Source organism: Tamandua tetradactyla, chromosome 11 (assembly GCF_023851605.1).
Source record: "Tamandua tetradactyla isolate mTamTet1 chromosome 11, mTamTet1.pri, whole genome shotgun sequence".
NCBI lineage: Eukaryota > Metazoa > Chordata > Mammalia > Pilosa > Myrmecophagidae > Tamandua > Tamandua tetradactyla.
The window spans coordinates 64,321,030-64,335,766 of record NC_135337.1 but is presented as its reverse complement, the minus strand read 5'-3'; the positions used below and the strand labels follow the sequence as shown (position 1 = coordinate 64,335,766).

Here is a 14,737-nt window from a genome sequence, read left to right as displayed (position 1 = left end):
TTAAGGTGCAACCAATTTAATAGTGCGCCTCAGAGATTGATGCTAAAAAATAAAAAAAACCCACATCATTTTGTAAACATTTTCTTCATTTTATATTTACTGCCTCATTTTCTGCTGCAACTGGGGATGGATAAATGTGGGATCTGGGCAACATCTCTGCTTGCCCCGTTGCAACTCAACTCAACTCTCCCATCACTTGTATCTATTGGAAGCATGTCCTTTATCTGTACAATATGTTATGAAGTCGTTTAGTGCTTACTTTGCAAGAATGGGGAATTCTGTATCAAGTCTGCCTATGTGTTCCTTATTATCACATAAAACTAAAGTAGTACATTACTATCCTGTATCCTGGTATCTCAATGATTCTAAATCAGGCTTTCAGTTTTTTAAAAAATTTACTAGAACAGTCAGTCCTGCTTCCCAACAATATTAAAAAGGGTAGGTGAATATTGTTCTCCTAACCAACAGATCTCCAGCCCTGAAACCCTAGGATAGTGCCAGCTTATTTGGGAGTCATCCATATGATCAGAATAATTTCACAGAAAATTCTTGAGATCATTAACTAAAATTAAACCCCAAATATTGGAAATTCCTAATAGACAGCTTGCAGACTTATGAGAATATGTGTTCAACCTCAGAGGGAACGTGGAATCTCAGTTTGAGGACATGTCTATGGAATTTCTTGCTTTGGGTGTAAATCTAAGAGTTGAGGGAATATCGACCCAAATATGCCAATTTTAATATTTAAAAGAGAAATATATTTCTCTCTTTGGATTGCATTTTAGAAAATTCTAAATCTTTATTGCCAGCTTTTTTTTTTTGCATGGGCAGGCACCGGGAAACGAACCTGGGTCTCTGGCATGGCAGGCAAGAACTCTGCCTGCTGAGCCGCCGTGGCCTGCCCTTTATTGCCATTTTTACTAGTGATTGTTCAATATTACACACGAACAAGCAGCAAGTGGTGTTCAAGATATTGCTAGCGACATTCTATTTTCTGCTGTTTTTGCTTCATCCATCTCTTTGTTTCTTCCTCTCTTCCCTTCTCTCCTCTCTGCCCAGATGAATGTATGCATTGTAGTGGAGAAAACTACGAAGGCAAAATCTCCAAGACCATGTCTGGACTTGAGTGCCAGGCCTGGGATTCTCAGAGCCCACATACTCATGGATACCAGCCCTCCAAGTAAGTCTTGCTGGGGAGAAAATTGGATGTTTAAGATTCTATAGCTCTAGCAGTTGTTCACCAGTATTTATACATTTTTGCACGAATCAACCAGTGAGCTTGCCTGTTATTTTGTCGTGTTGTGGGTTTTTTTTTTTGTATGCTGTATGGTGGGGGTACATTTCGTTCTTTTTCCATGTGAGTGTCCTGTTATTGCAGAACCATTTGTTGCATTTTTGTTTGTTTTTTCTTTGTTTGTTTGCTGGTTTGTTTGTTTCTGGGAAGTGTATGGGCTGCCTGATGTTTTTGAGTTTCAAAAGTTGCACCCTCCCAGATGACTGTAACTGAATAAATATTCTTTCTCTTAAGCTGTGTCCATAGACCTGTAGCATATCTATCACCTGAGAGTTTGTTAGAATTGCACTCTTTTTGAATCTGATTCTGCATTTTAACACAATCCCCATGTGATTTGCATACATGTTAAAATTTGAGAACTACAGATCAATCTCCCATGTGTATTTTTCCAAATATTTCCTTCTCTTATTTGCTCCCTTTCTTTCTCTTCTTTTTATGTCAGTGAATGTCCAGGCCCCTTAACCTACCATCAATAGGTGGGCTTCAGGGGTTTTATAAATCCCCCAACATTTTATGTGCACTTATATCAGTGCATTTTTCTGGGGGGAAGATTTATAACTTTCACACGATTCTCAGAGGGGACAATGAATTATTTTTCACATTTAACTTTTTTTTTAATTGCAAGAGATAACATACGTACAAAAAAGCAATAAATATCCAAGTACATTTTAAAAAGTAGCTATATAGCAGATTTTAAAGTTTGGTATTGGTTACAGTTCCACAATTTTTCATTTTTTTCTTCTAGCTGCTCCAAGACACTGGAAACCAAAACAAATATCAGTATATTGATTCAGCAGTCATACTCATTTGTTAAATCCTATCTTCTCTGTTATACTCTTCCTTCTTTATTTTTCTTTTTTTATGAAAAATAGCATTTATGCAAAAAAACCCAATCATTTTTGAAGTACATGGCAACAGTTAGTTGTATAACAGTTTTCAGTGTTTGATATGGTTACAATTACACAATTTTAGGATTTTATTTCTAGGTGCTGTAAGGTACTGGAGACTAAAAGAAATACCAATATACTGATTCAGCACTCACACTTGTTAAACCCAACCTTCTCTGTATAACTACACCATCATCTTTGATCTTTCTCTCACTCTTTAGGGGTATTTAGGCTATGCCTATTATAAATTTTTCATGTTGGAAGGTGTTTTAGTTTGCTAGCTGCCGGAATGCAACACACCAGAGATGGTTTGGCTTTTAATAAAAGTTAAAAATGGATAGTTCTTCAGAGGAAAGGCAGCTAACTTTCATCTGAGGTTCTTTCTTACATGGGAAGGCTCAGGGTAATCTCTGCTGGCCTTCTCTCCAGGCCTCTGGGTTCCAACAACTTTCCCCGGGGTGATTCCTTTCTGCATCTCCTAAGGCCTGAGCTGAGCTGCGAGTGCTGAGATGAGGTATGCTGAGCTGCTTGGGCTGTGCTACTGAGTTCTCTCATTTAAGCATCCAGCCAATTAAATCAAACGTCATTCATTGCAGCAGGCACACCTCCTAGCCAACTGCAGATGTTATCAGCAACAGGTAAGGTTCACATGCCATTGCCTCATGTCCACAGCAACAAAACTAGGCACCTTCACTTGGCCAATTTGACACCTGAACCTAACTACCACAGAAGGGGTTGTTGGTAATATGGGATGGGGGATGGAACTAGTTGACACTCTGAAAGACTGGCCCCTTTATATTTAACAGATAACAGGATTTATCTGTTCCAGGCACCCATCTGGAGGTTGTACGTTTCTGGAAAGTTATCTTAGTGTACAGAACCTTTTTGAATCTTACATAATGCCCTAGATATTCTTTAGTATTGACAGGAGTGGGTTGTTTTTTGGGGGGGAGGTTTGGCAAATTATGATAGTAGCAATGTCTAACTAAACGTCGCAAAAGAGTGACCTCCAGAGTAGCCTCTTAACTCTATTTGAACTCTCTCAGCCATTGCTACCTTGATTGTTATACTGCTTTCCCCCATTTTGGTCAGGATGGCGGTGTTGATCCTGTAGCGAAGGGCCAGACTCATCCCTGGGGGTTATAATGCCATAATGCCAGGGAGACTTTCACCCCTGGATGTCATGTCGCATGTAGTGGGGAGGGCAATGGTTTCACTTGCAGAGTTGGGCTTAGAGAGAGTGAGGCTAAATCAGAGGCTAAATCAACAACAGAGGTCCTCCAGAGGTGACTCTTAGGCATGCCTATATGTAGGCTAAGCTTCTCTGCTAGGTACATAAGCTTCACAAGAGCAAGCCTCAAGATCAAGGGCTTGGCCTATTGATTTGGGTGTCCCGAATGTTTGACACAGTATCTGGGATTTCCCCAGCGGTAAAGTTTAATAGTTCCATATTTTTTCTCCCATCCCTCAAGAGACTTTGTCAATACTTTTGATTATCTGCTTAATATACTCTAGGATGTATCCATGCATTACATGAAGCTATAACAGGATTAAAGGCCCTCATTCTTATTCAGGACTCCCTGTGTTTGGATTGTTTAAATGATCTATCCAGGCAGGTTGAGTTAGATCATGTGCTACTGAAAATTTAGGTTCTGGACAAAATAAACCTTTCTTTCTTTGGTCTCAAAGAGTAGGTGAAGTTCTGAAATATAGTTAATGTCATCCTTAACCCTGCATTCTGAATTACCTTAATCCTGACTTAATTGGCTTTGTTATTATTTCTAAATACCAGGTTATACATATATAGCAGCCCCTCAAAACCCAGAAATAACAATTGTCACTCCAGAGTAAATGTGGCTATTATAAAAGCTTATAGTCTAGGCCCCATTTTAAGTATTTTCTAAATGAGATCATACAATATTTGCTCTTTTGTTTCTGGCTTATTTTGCCTTGCCAAATGTCACACATGTTCACTCACATCGTTGCATGCCTCATGACTTCATTCCTTTTTTTAGCAGCACAATGTTTGATCATATGTATGTACCATCATTCGCCAATCTGCTTCTCAGTCAGTGCATCTTTCAACCACCTCCATCTACTGGACCTAATGTATAATGTCCAATCATCAGTCCATCAAGTTTAGATAATTTCATTGTTCTCAAGAAAATAAAGCCATATAATACATCCTCACCAAATAGAAACTCCAAACTACCCCTTGACTCTTGTCCCTCGCCCCATTATGTACTCCTGGTGTGGCTGCGGTACTGTTGATGTTTTCCTGCTAAACATAGCCCATAGCCTGCAAAAGCATTTTCCCCCTATATCCCAAAATTATACACTCTTTGTGCAAGATTCAAACTTTTGAAGAAGTTCATACAAGAACTTATTTATACCTGTATTGTTCATTGGTGGGACACATAGGTCTATACAACCCATTTCAATCATGCTCACCTGCAATATGGTAATATTACTTATAAACCCATTAGTGAACTGCTTTCACTTCTATCTATTCCCTTACAATTAAGTTCAACCTCATTAGCTAACTGTTCACCTATCTCAAGCTACGGTGCATTTCTAGGTCCCTTTATTCTGTATTATAAGCCTCTGATTTTACCTTTACCATGGTCATAAAGGTGGAATCTTACAGTATCTATCCTTTTGTGTCTGGCTTATTTCACTCAGCATTATGTCCTCAAGGCTCATCCATCTTGTCATTTCATCTTACTGCTGCATAATATTCCATACCATGTTTTGTTAATCCACTCATCTGTTGATGGGCACTTCGATTGTTTCCATCTTTTGGTGATTGTGAATAATGCTGCTATGAACATCGGTATGCCAATCTCTGTTTGTGTTACTGCTTTCAGCTCTTTGGGGTATATACCGAGTAGTGATGTTTCTGAGACATAGGGCAACTCGATATGTTGTATTCTGATGAACCACCAAACTGTCTTCTATAATGTTTGCACCATTGTACATTCCCACCAGCAGTGCATAAGTGTTCCAATTTCTCCACATCCTCTCCATCATTTATACTTTCCTGTTTGTTTAATAACAGTCATTCTCATAGGTGTGAGGTGCTATCTCATTGTAGTCTTGATCTGCATTTCCCTTATAGCTAATGAAAATGAGCTTTTTTTTTCTCTTCAGAAAAATGCCTATTCATATATTTAGCCCACTTTAAAATTGGGTTGTTTGTTCTTTTGTTGTTGAGTTGTATGGTTTCTTTATGTATACAGGATATCAAACCTTTATTCAATGTGTGATTTCTAAATATTTTCTCCCATTGAGTTGGCTGCCTCGTCACCTTTTTGACAATATCTTTTGAGGTACAAAAGCATTTGATCTTGAGGAGTTCCCATTTATCTATTTTTATTGTTTTTGTCGTTGTTTGTGCTTTGGTGTAAAGTTTAGGAGTCTACTTCCTATTACTAGGTCTTGAAGATGTTTCCTTACATTTTCTTCTAGGAACTTTATGATACTGATTCCTATATTTAGGGGTTTGATCCACTGTGAGTTAATTTTTGTACAGAGTGTAAGGTAAGGGTCCTCTTTCATTGTTTTGGTCATGGACAAGACTATTTGACCCATGGCAATGGATCTGGGTGGGACCATGAATTTTTTAAAAAAGTAATGAGTTCTTCCTCCTGAAGGTAATGAAGATTCAGATTAAGGTTTTCTGAATATTTCTATTTCACATTAATTGCACCAGAAAACATGTCCTGCTGCTCTGCAGTTGCGTCTGGCCTTTCTCTTCATTCTATGGTGACTGTAGGACTGTAAATAGGCTTGTGAGAACTGCAGAAATGAGACTAAGCCACAGCTTTCTCTGTAGAAAGTAACTCCACTGAAATTTTGCAATTCCCATTCCAAATGGCCAGTTCAAAACAAAACCAGGGTAATTTTCCCTCAAAGAAGAATTATAGAAAGAGCCTCAAGGCCCAAAACTAGATAAATTTATTTGCAGGATATAGGAGAAGAGATTACTAAAGCCACCACTGGACGCCTCGTCCCTCCTGCCTGAGCTCTTGCAGCCTGAGTGGAACATGGACTAAGCTGAGCTGGTCTGTTGTCTGCGCCTCTGGGTCCTGCTGCGGCGAGCTGGGGAGGGCTCACTGCTCCCTTCTCTCTGGACAGGTGCTCACAGGTGCCCTGCTCTCAGCTTCCATATGCTTAAAGGTGGCAGGACTAGAACCTAGGAGACTAGAAGCACCACTCGTATAAAATAGGAAGACATCAGCTTCTCAGTGAGCTGTCCCCTAGATCATCCTGCTGTTTTAAAACCTGCCATCATGTGCAGCTGGATCGCTGGAGCTGGCCTTTGCCTCCATTTTCTAGAATTTTCTTACCTCCCCTTGAGGGCAGCCTGTGTCCACATCATCCAGGTATCTCCTTGCCCACAGGTGCTCCGCATTTGTTCAATTGAAAAGATTCTCAGTAGTGAATGTCAATGTTAAGAGCCACTAAAATTCTTCTTGCCCATTCAGATTTCCAAACAAGAACCTGAATATGAATTATTGTCGGAACCCTGATGGGGAGCCCCGCCCATGGTGTTTTACCACAGACCCCAACAAACGCTGGGAATACTGCAATATCCCCCGATGCAGTGAGTATGGCTTATTACATGTATTTGGGGATCAGAATTCATCTGCTCCTGTAATCAAGGAAACAACAGATATCAGTGTCTGAATGCTGTGCCTAAAAGGAGAGATATTGTATGATTACACTGATATGAGATACCTAGAATAAGCAAATTCATAGATGTACAAAGCAGATAAGAGGTTACCAGAGAGTGGGGGAGGGAGGAATGGGGAGTTATTGCTTAATGGGTACAGAGTCTCTTTGGCATGATGAAAAATTTTCTAAATAGAGGTGATAGTTGCACAAAATTTTGTATCTAGTTAATGCCACTGAATTGTACACTAAAATGGCAAAAACGGCAAATTATATGTGTTTTTACCACATTAAAAATGACATTGAAAAGTTAAAAAACTTTTGGCAGGCCTGTGAGGCCTGGCTAACCTCCCTTTGCTCTGAGAAGCATGCCTTTGGAGAGCAGAAGGTGTCAGCTATTCTTCCTTCTTTATGAACATCAATTTCTCCTTTTGCACTGTCTTCTTTTTCTTTTCTTCTCAAGAACATCTTGATTTCTGGATGTACACGTTTCCTTGGAAATGTTTGCCTTCTTTCTGTGAACTCTAGGTTGCTTGGTTTTCTAGGACATGGGGGTGTCATTCAGTTACATTTGCTCAGTGAATAATTGATTCTTGACAAAGGAACTTGGATCGTTGGCATATGTAAGAGTTTCAAGCAGGGACTGACCCATATCGATGCTTACTATCTATGAGACTGAGCAAAGAAAATACAGAAAGAAGCCTCTATTCCAAGAGTTTAGTATCTGAAGGGGTCCCTCATGCGATGCTAGCATAAACATAGATTCTACCAAACCCACTTCTGAAAGTTGATAAACACTATTCAAGAGCCAAATTTCAAGTGAGAGGGGGCGAAGAAAGGAAGATAAGTTGATACTGCCTGTGCCCATACTTTTTATTTGAAAAATATTCATTACAAATTATTTTCCTCACTTAAGCAACACCACCACCATCTTCTGGTCCGACATATCAGTGTCTGAAGGGACAAGGTGAGAGCTATCGAGGGAATGTGGCAGTTACTGTATCTGGGCATACCTGTCAGCACTGGAATGCACAGACACCCCACAAGCACAACAGGACCCCGGAAAACTTTCCCTGCAAGTAAGTTCCCTGCTGGCCTCATTCTCTGTCTACTGCCCTGAAAAATAAAATCCCATTGACTTTGTCTTTACCATATGCACTCAGGATTAAAGTATTGTGGAACTAGAACTGATCACATTGTGTGCAAAGGAAGTGAAATTATTCAGTGCTGATGTTTCTATAACAGTGGTTCTCATAGTGTGCTGTCCCAAACCAACAGCATCAGCACCACCAGGAATCTGTTAGAATTGCAAACTCCTGGGCCCTACTCTAGACTTACTAACTGGGAACTCTAGGTTTGGGTCCCAGCAATCATTTTCAATAATCCCTCAACTAAATGAAGTCTAAAACTTGACAACCATAACTATAATACTTAAATTCCATGGCTAAGATGGATTCTTCTAGAAGGTTGGAACTGTGCATACAATACCATTGTATTTTCAGCATATAGCACAGTGCCCAGCACAGAGCAAAAGTCCCATTTTGCTTGACTATACAAAGTAAAGATAATATATTTCATCCCAGAGAAGCATCTCAGCCATAATTCAATGGAATCCTATGGAATCTTGCTCTGCTTAAATTTCCTTGGGACACCTATTGTTCACTCCACCTAATTCTAGAATATTAGCAGGATACACATCCAAAATTATCACCAACAAGCATATTTGTTTAGCATTTTTTGAAAAACAAACTTACACTCATTTCTTTATCAGAAATTTGGATGAAAACTACTGTCGTAATCCTGATGGTGAAACTGCTCCTTGGTGCTATACAACCAACAGTGAAGTAAGGTGGGAATACTGCAAGATACCATCTTGTGACACATCTTCATCATCCCCAGAGGCAACAGGTAAGAAAAAAGCAATGACAGCTTATCAGGGCCAAATGGATCTTGTTGCTTTTCTACTCCAGTGGTATCATCACAATGTCTATAGTTTATAAATAGTTCATATTTAGTTTGTCTATGGTTTAATTCTGTTGTATGCAGAGAACATGCTCTGTGTGTTCCAGTTATTTTTTTGGGGGGGGTGTGCATGGTTCAGGAATTGAACACTTCCAATTTTGTTAAATTGATTGAGGTTTGTTTTATGGTTCAGAATGTGGTCTATCTTGATGAATGTTCCATATGCTCTTGAAAAGGATGTGTATTAAGTTGTTTCTTCATGTTGATCTCCTCAGCATACTTATTTATTTTCTAGCTCCTAGATCTATTGATTACTGAGAGATGATGGTTACCTCTCTTAATATAATTGTAGATTAATCTGTTTCTCTTTTCAGTTCTGTTTTTGGTTTATATATTTGGAAGCTCTGTTGTTAGTCACATACACATTTATGATTTGCTATGCCTACTTGATGAAATACCCCCTTTCTTTTTACCAGCCTTTTAATTAAAGTATTTAAATAATTTATATTTAGTGTAATTATTATATAATTTTATTTAAATGTACCTCTAGTTAATTGCTTCTATTTGATTGATTTGAATGTTAATCCTTGTAAGATCATTTTCTGCCTTTGTTTAGAGTATTTTGTTAATGTATTTTATCTCCTTACTTATTAGTTCAGTCTATTTTTAATGTTCATAATCATTGCCTTAATGTTTACAATATACATCTTTAACTTACCATAGTCTACCTTCAAATAATATTATTCTACTTCATGTATAATTACATAACCTTTCAGCAGTATAATTCTATTTCCTCCTTTCTACATCTTGTGTTCTTGTTCTCCAAGTATTTAGTTTTACTGTTATAAATCTCATGATACATCAATACTCTTTTTTCCTGAATAGCCAATCATCATTTAATATTTTTTATAATTTAAAATTTTATTTTTCATAAGTAATATAAGTTCATGAGTAAGATCATCATCTCCCTCTCCCCCTCCTCAGAAACGACTGCAGTTACTAATTTAAGGTGTATTCTATGTATAATATGGGTTACTTTTTGTCATTAAAAAAGAAGTTTATTAGAGAAGTTGTGGGTTTACAAAAGAATCACATAAAACACGGGATTCCCGTATGTCGCCTCACCACCAACACCTTGCATTGGTGTGTAATATTTGTTACATTTGATGATAACACTTTTAAAACAATAATTATACTTTTTAACAGTGGTTATCTTTGTTATAGTCTATAAAAGATTATAAAAATAGTGCTATTATCTATCATCCATAATTTCCATTAGGTATATATTTCCTATATGTACATGATTATCAATACCTTGTGTTAGTATACATTTATTATAATTCTTGAATTAGCACTTTTGTACTATCAACTATAGCTCTTCATCTTTAGTCATGTTTACTGTATTGTACACTACTAATTTTATCTTTTTATTTTTACTCTGGTAATATATACCACCTAAATTTCTCCTTTTAAATACATTCACCTATATATTCAGTGACATTATAGTCACAATAATGTGCTACATCACCACAATTTCCAATCCTTTACAATCAACCTAAATAGAAATCTGTGTAAATTAAACTTCAAGTCTCCATTTTCTAACCCCAATCTCTCTCGGTAACCTATATTCTAGATTCTAACTTAAATTTGAATTTAAGTTAGATAAACTCTTCTGAGTTTGCTTATTATAATTAGTTCATATCAGTGAGATCATATTATATTTGCCCTTTTGTGATTGGCTTATTTATCTCAACATATTGTCCTCAAGATTCATCCATCTTGTCACATGCATCAGGGCTTCACACCTTCTTATTGATGAATAATATTCCATTTTTTGTATATACCACATTTTGCTTATCCATTCATCAGTTGACACACATTGGGTTTACTTCCATCTTTTGGTAATTGTGAATAATGCTGTATGAACGTCAGTGTGAAAATAACTGTTTGAGTCCCTGTTTTCAATTCTTCTGTGTATGTACCTAATGGTGGGATTGCTGGATTATATAATAATTCTATACTTTGCTTTCTGTGGAGCTGCCTAACTGTCTTCCATCACAGTGCACTGTTTTACATTCCTACCAGCAGTGACTAAGTGTTCCTATTTCTCTACATACTCTCCAACACTTGTAATTTTGTTTTTGTTTTTTTAATAGTAGCCATTGCAGTACATGTGAAACGATATCTCATTGTGGTTTTAATAGCTAGTAAGGTTGAATATCTTTTCATATTCTTTTTTTAGCCACTTGTATATTCTCTTTGGAGAAATGTCTATTCAAGTCTTCTTCCTATTTTAAAATTTGGTTGTCTTTTTTGTAGGATCTCTTGTTGTATTCTGGATATTAAACCCTTATCAGATAAGTGTTTTGCAAATATTTTCTCCCAGTGAGTAGGTTGTCTATTCACTTTCATGACAAAGTCCTCTGAGGCCCAAAAGTTTTTAATTTTGAGGAGTCCCACTTATTTATTAGTTTCTTTATTACTTGCACCTTGGGTATAAAGTCTAAGAAACTATTGCCTACTACAAAATCTTGAAGATGCTTTCCTACATTTTCTTCTATGAATTTTATAGTCCTGGTTCTTATATTTAGGTCTTTGAATTATTTTCAGTCAGTTTTCATTCTTTTCCATATGGATATCCAGTTCTTCTAGCACCATTTTTGAGAGATTATTGTTTCCCAGTTGTGTAGACTTGGCAGCCTTGTTAAAGGTCACTTGGCCATAGATGTGAGGGTCTCTTTCTGAACTCTCAATTTAATTCCAGTGGTCAATACATCGATCTGTGCTAATCAGTATAGATTTGTAATATGCTTTAAAGTCAGGAATTGTGAGTTCTCCACCTTGATTCTTTTTCAAGATGTTTTTGGCTATGCAGGGCCTCTTACCCTTTCAAATAAGTTTGATAGTTGATCTTTCCATTTCTGCAAATTAGGCAGGCACCACACATCTGAATCACAGGGAGTTCTCTATATTTTTCACCCAACTCCAGTGATAGGCTGTTGTTTTGTTTCTCAGTGCTAAGCTTTTTTTTTTTTTTTTTAACTTTTTTTATTAATTAAAAAAATTAACAAAACATTTAGAAATCATTCCATTCTACATATATAATCAGTAATTCTTAATATTGTCACATAGTTGCATATTCATCATTTCTTAGTACATTTGCATCAATTTAGAGAAAGAAATAAGACAACAGAAAAATAGATAAAATGATAATAGAGAAAAAAACTATACGTACCATACCCCTTACCCCTCACTTTCATTTGCCACTATTTCAAACTGAATTTATTTTAACATTTGTTCCCCCTATTATTTATTTTTATTCCATATGTTCTACTCTTCTGTTGATATAGTAGCTAAAAGGAGCATCAGACATAAGGTTTTCACATTCACAGAGTCTCATTGTGAAAGCTATATCATTGTTCAATCATCATCAAGAAACATAGCTACTGGAACACAGCTCTACATTTTCAGGCAGTTCCCTCCAGCCTCTCCACTACATCTTGAACAACAAGGTGATATCTACTTAATGCGTAATAACCTCCAGGATAACCTCTCGACTCTGTTTGGAATCTCTCAGCCATTGACACTTTGTCTCATTTTACTCTTCCCCCTTTTGGTCGAGAAGGTTCTCTCAGTCTCTTGATGTTAATTCTCAGTTCATTCTAGGGTTTTTCTCAATTCTTTGATGCTGAGTCTCAGCTCATTCCAGGATCTTTGTCCCATGTTGCCAGGAAGGCCCACACCCCTGGAAGTCATGTCCCATGCAGAGAGGGGGAGGGTGGTGAGACTGCTCATCATATTGGCTGGAGAGAGAGGCCACATCTGAGCAACAAAAGAGGCTCTCTTGGGGGTGACTCTTAGGCCTAAATTTTAAGTAGACTTGACCTATCTTTTGTGGGGTTAAGTTTCATGTGAATAAACCCCAAGACTGGGGGCTCAGCCTATAGCTTTGGCTGTCCACACTGCTTGTGAGAATATCAAGAATTCAACTTGGGGAAGTTGAATTTCTCCCCACTCTCACCATTCCCCAAAGGGGGCTTGCAAATACTTTTCCAGTCATTGATCAAATCATTCTGGGATTCATCAGGGGATCACTCTGGACAAACCAACAAAATCTCATGTGCTACCTGAGATTCCAAGTACTTATGACATTCAATCAAACTATCTACATGAGTTATATTAGGAAATGCTCCAGTCAAAATCTAAATTTTGTAACAAATCTCAGTGCTAAGCTTTTGATGGGGATAAGGACTTCTCAATTTTCTGATCTAACTGCCATAGTAGTCAGGCACTGTCACCTGGGCTTGGAAGGTAGGAGTTTCTCAGTGTTTCTACTCTTCCTTCCCATGGTGCCAAACTTTAACTTCTATCTATGGCAGGTCTCCAGTGGAAGAGCAGAAAACTTCTGCTTTGTGTCAGGATAGGATTCTGGGCACAAGAGGATTTCTTAGCCTTCTTCAAGAAGAATAAGATTTTTATCTCTATCCTTCCCCCAGATGCAATGGATCTTTGCCTGCAGTCCTGGATGCAGAAGCATTTTCTTTCCCATCCTCCAGCAGCTTAAGACTTTTGATTAAGGGTCTGAGGAGATGTGTATCCCCCACTGGAAACCAGTCACTACCTACAGCCTTCACCATTTAGTGGGGCTCCTCTGGTCTTCTGTCCAGTTGTTCTCATGAATACACAGTGGAGAGCCATCAAAAAGAGCTTGCAAATGATACACTGTCCAAGGATAGAAGCATTCTGATGTTTATGTTTTCCTGAGCTTCAAGTGCTATATTTCCAAGAAAAATTAGGCCATTAAATTACTACAATGCCATGGATCTGCCTGCTAATATAGAAAAGAGCACAGGGGTGATTTTGAGTTTGCTGTACTGTTCTTGCCATAAATTGCTTCACGTGTTGCTCTGTTGCAGTGATCGTTCAGTCTGATTTCTTATATTGCCATTTTAGTGCCACCTGAGCAAACCCCTGTGGTCGAGGAGTGCTACCAGGGCAATGGACAGAATTACCGAGGCACGTCATCCACCACTATCACAGGAAAGAAATGTCAGTCTTGGTCATCTATGACACCGCACCGGCATCAGAAGACCCCGGCAAACTTCCCAAATGCGTATGTCTTCCATTTTACCCATAAGAAGAGCAACAGCTAACTTAAATTTCTGTGAGAACAGCTAGCCGTGCTTTAAGCTAGCTTCTTAAGACTACATCTATTGGCTTGAGAAGGTGAAGTAAAATGTCTCAGGTACCTTATTTTCGAGCAACTTGTCTGAGAGAAAAGAACTTAGATGTTGACTATTTTTTGCCAGGTGGTTTTGCAGAGGAGGAGGAGGGGAAGATATATTGGAGTGGTGAGATAACATTGGTAGAAAGTTCGGGAGAACAAATAATCAAAAGCTTAGAAGCAGTACCATTCCACAACATCAGCTAAAGATTGGTGAAATCTTTTAAATATAGAATTTTATCATGCCAACCTCCAGTCCCTGAAGTGAAGTTTTGAGTTGGTCATTTGTGTCTGTGGACCCCAAGTCACCATATACATATATCATCTACCTGTCCAGACACACTAGGTCCTAAGCACTAACCATCTGCAGGGATGTGGGTTCCTAGGACATGAGGAGCCAAAGCAGGAAGACAAGCAAGAGTCAGGAAGTATGTAGATGCTGACAGGTAAAACAGGCAGGTAAGTAGACAAAAGACCAGATCTGACCATACCAGATCTTCTGTCATCAATAACTATAAAATATATGGAAAAACTGTTTTTAAATGATAGGCAACAGGCAACACAGGAATGAAAACATTTAGAGAAGGAAACAAATAAGATACACCTCATGATTACTGTGACTGGCTTTCTGGAGACACTTTCTAGACTTCAGTGTAAGGAATATGGGATCGAAGAGGAGCACAGAAGTCTTTACTG

General features: G+C 38.0%; 1 protein-coding gene across 1 annotated transcript in view; it reads left to right on the top strand.

Moving 5' to 3' along the window:
- PLG (plasminogen) overlaps positions 1-14,737 on the top strand; it is a 55,047-nt gene that overhangs the window by 12,194 nt on the left and 28,116 nt on the right. The window contains exons 6-10 of the mRNA XM_077120777.1: positions 1,060-1,180; positions 6,669-6,787; positions 7,772-7,934; positions 8,627-8,763; positions 13,771-13,930. Of these exons, the coding sequence (XP_076976892.1) occupies positions 1,060-1,180; positions 6,669-6,787; positions 7,772-7,934; positions 8,627-8,763; positions 13,771-13,930 (700 nt within the window). The remainder of the gene's footprint in view (positions 1-1,059; positions 1,181-6,668; positions 6,788-7,771; positions 7,935-8,626; positions 8,764-13,770; positions 13,931-14,737) is intronic.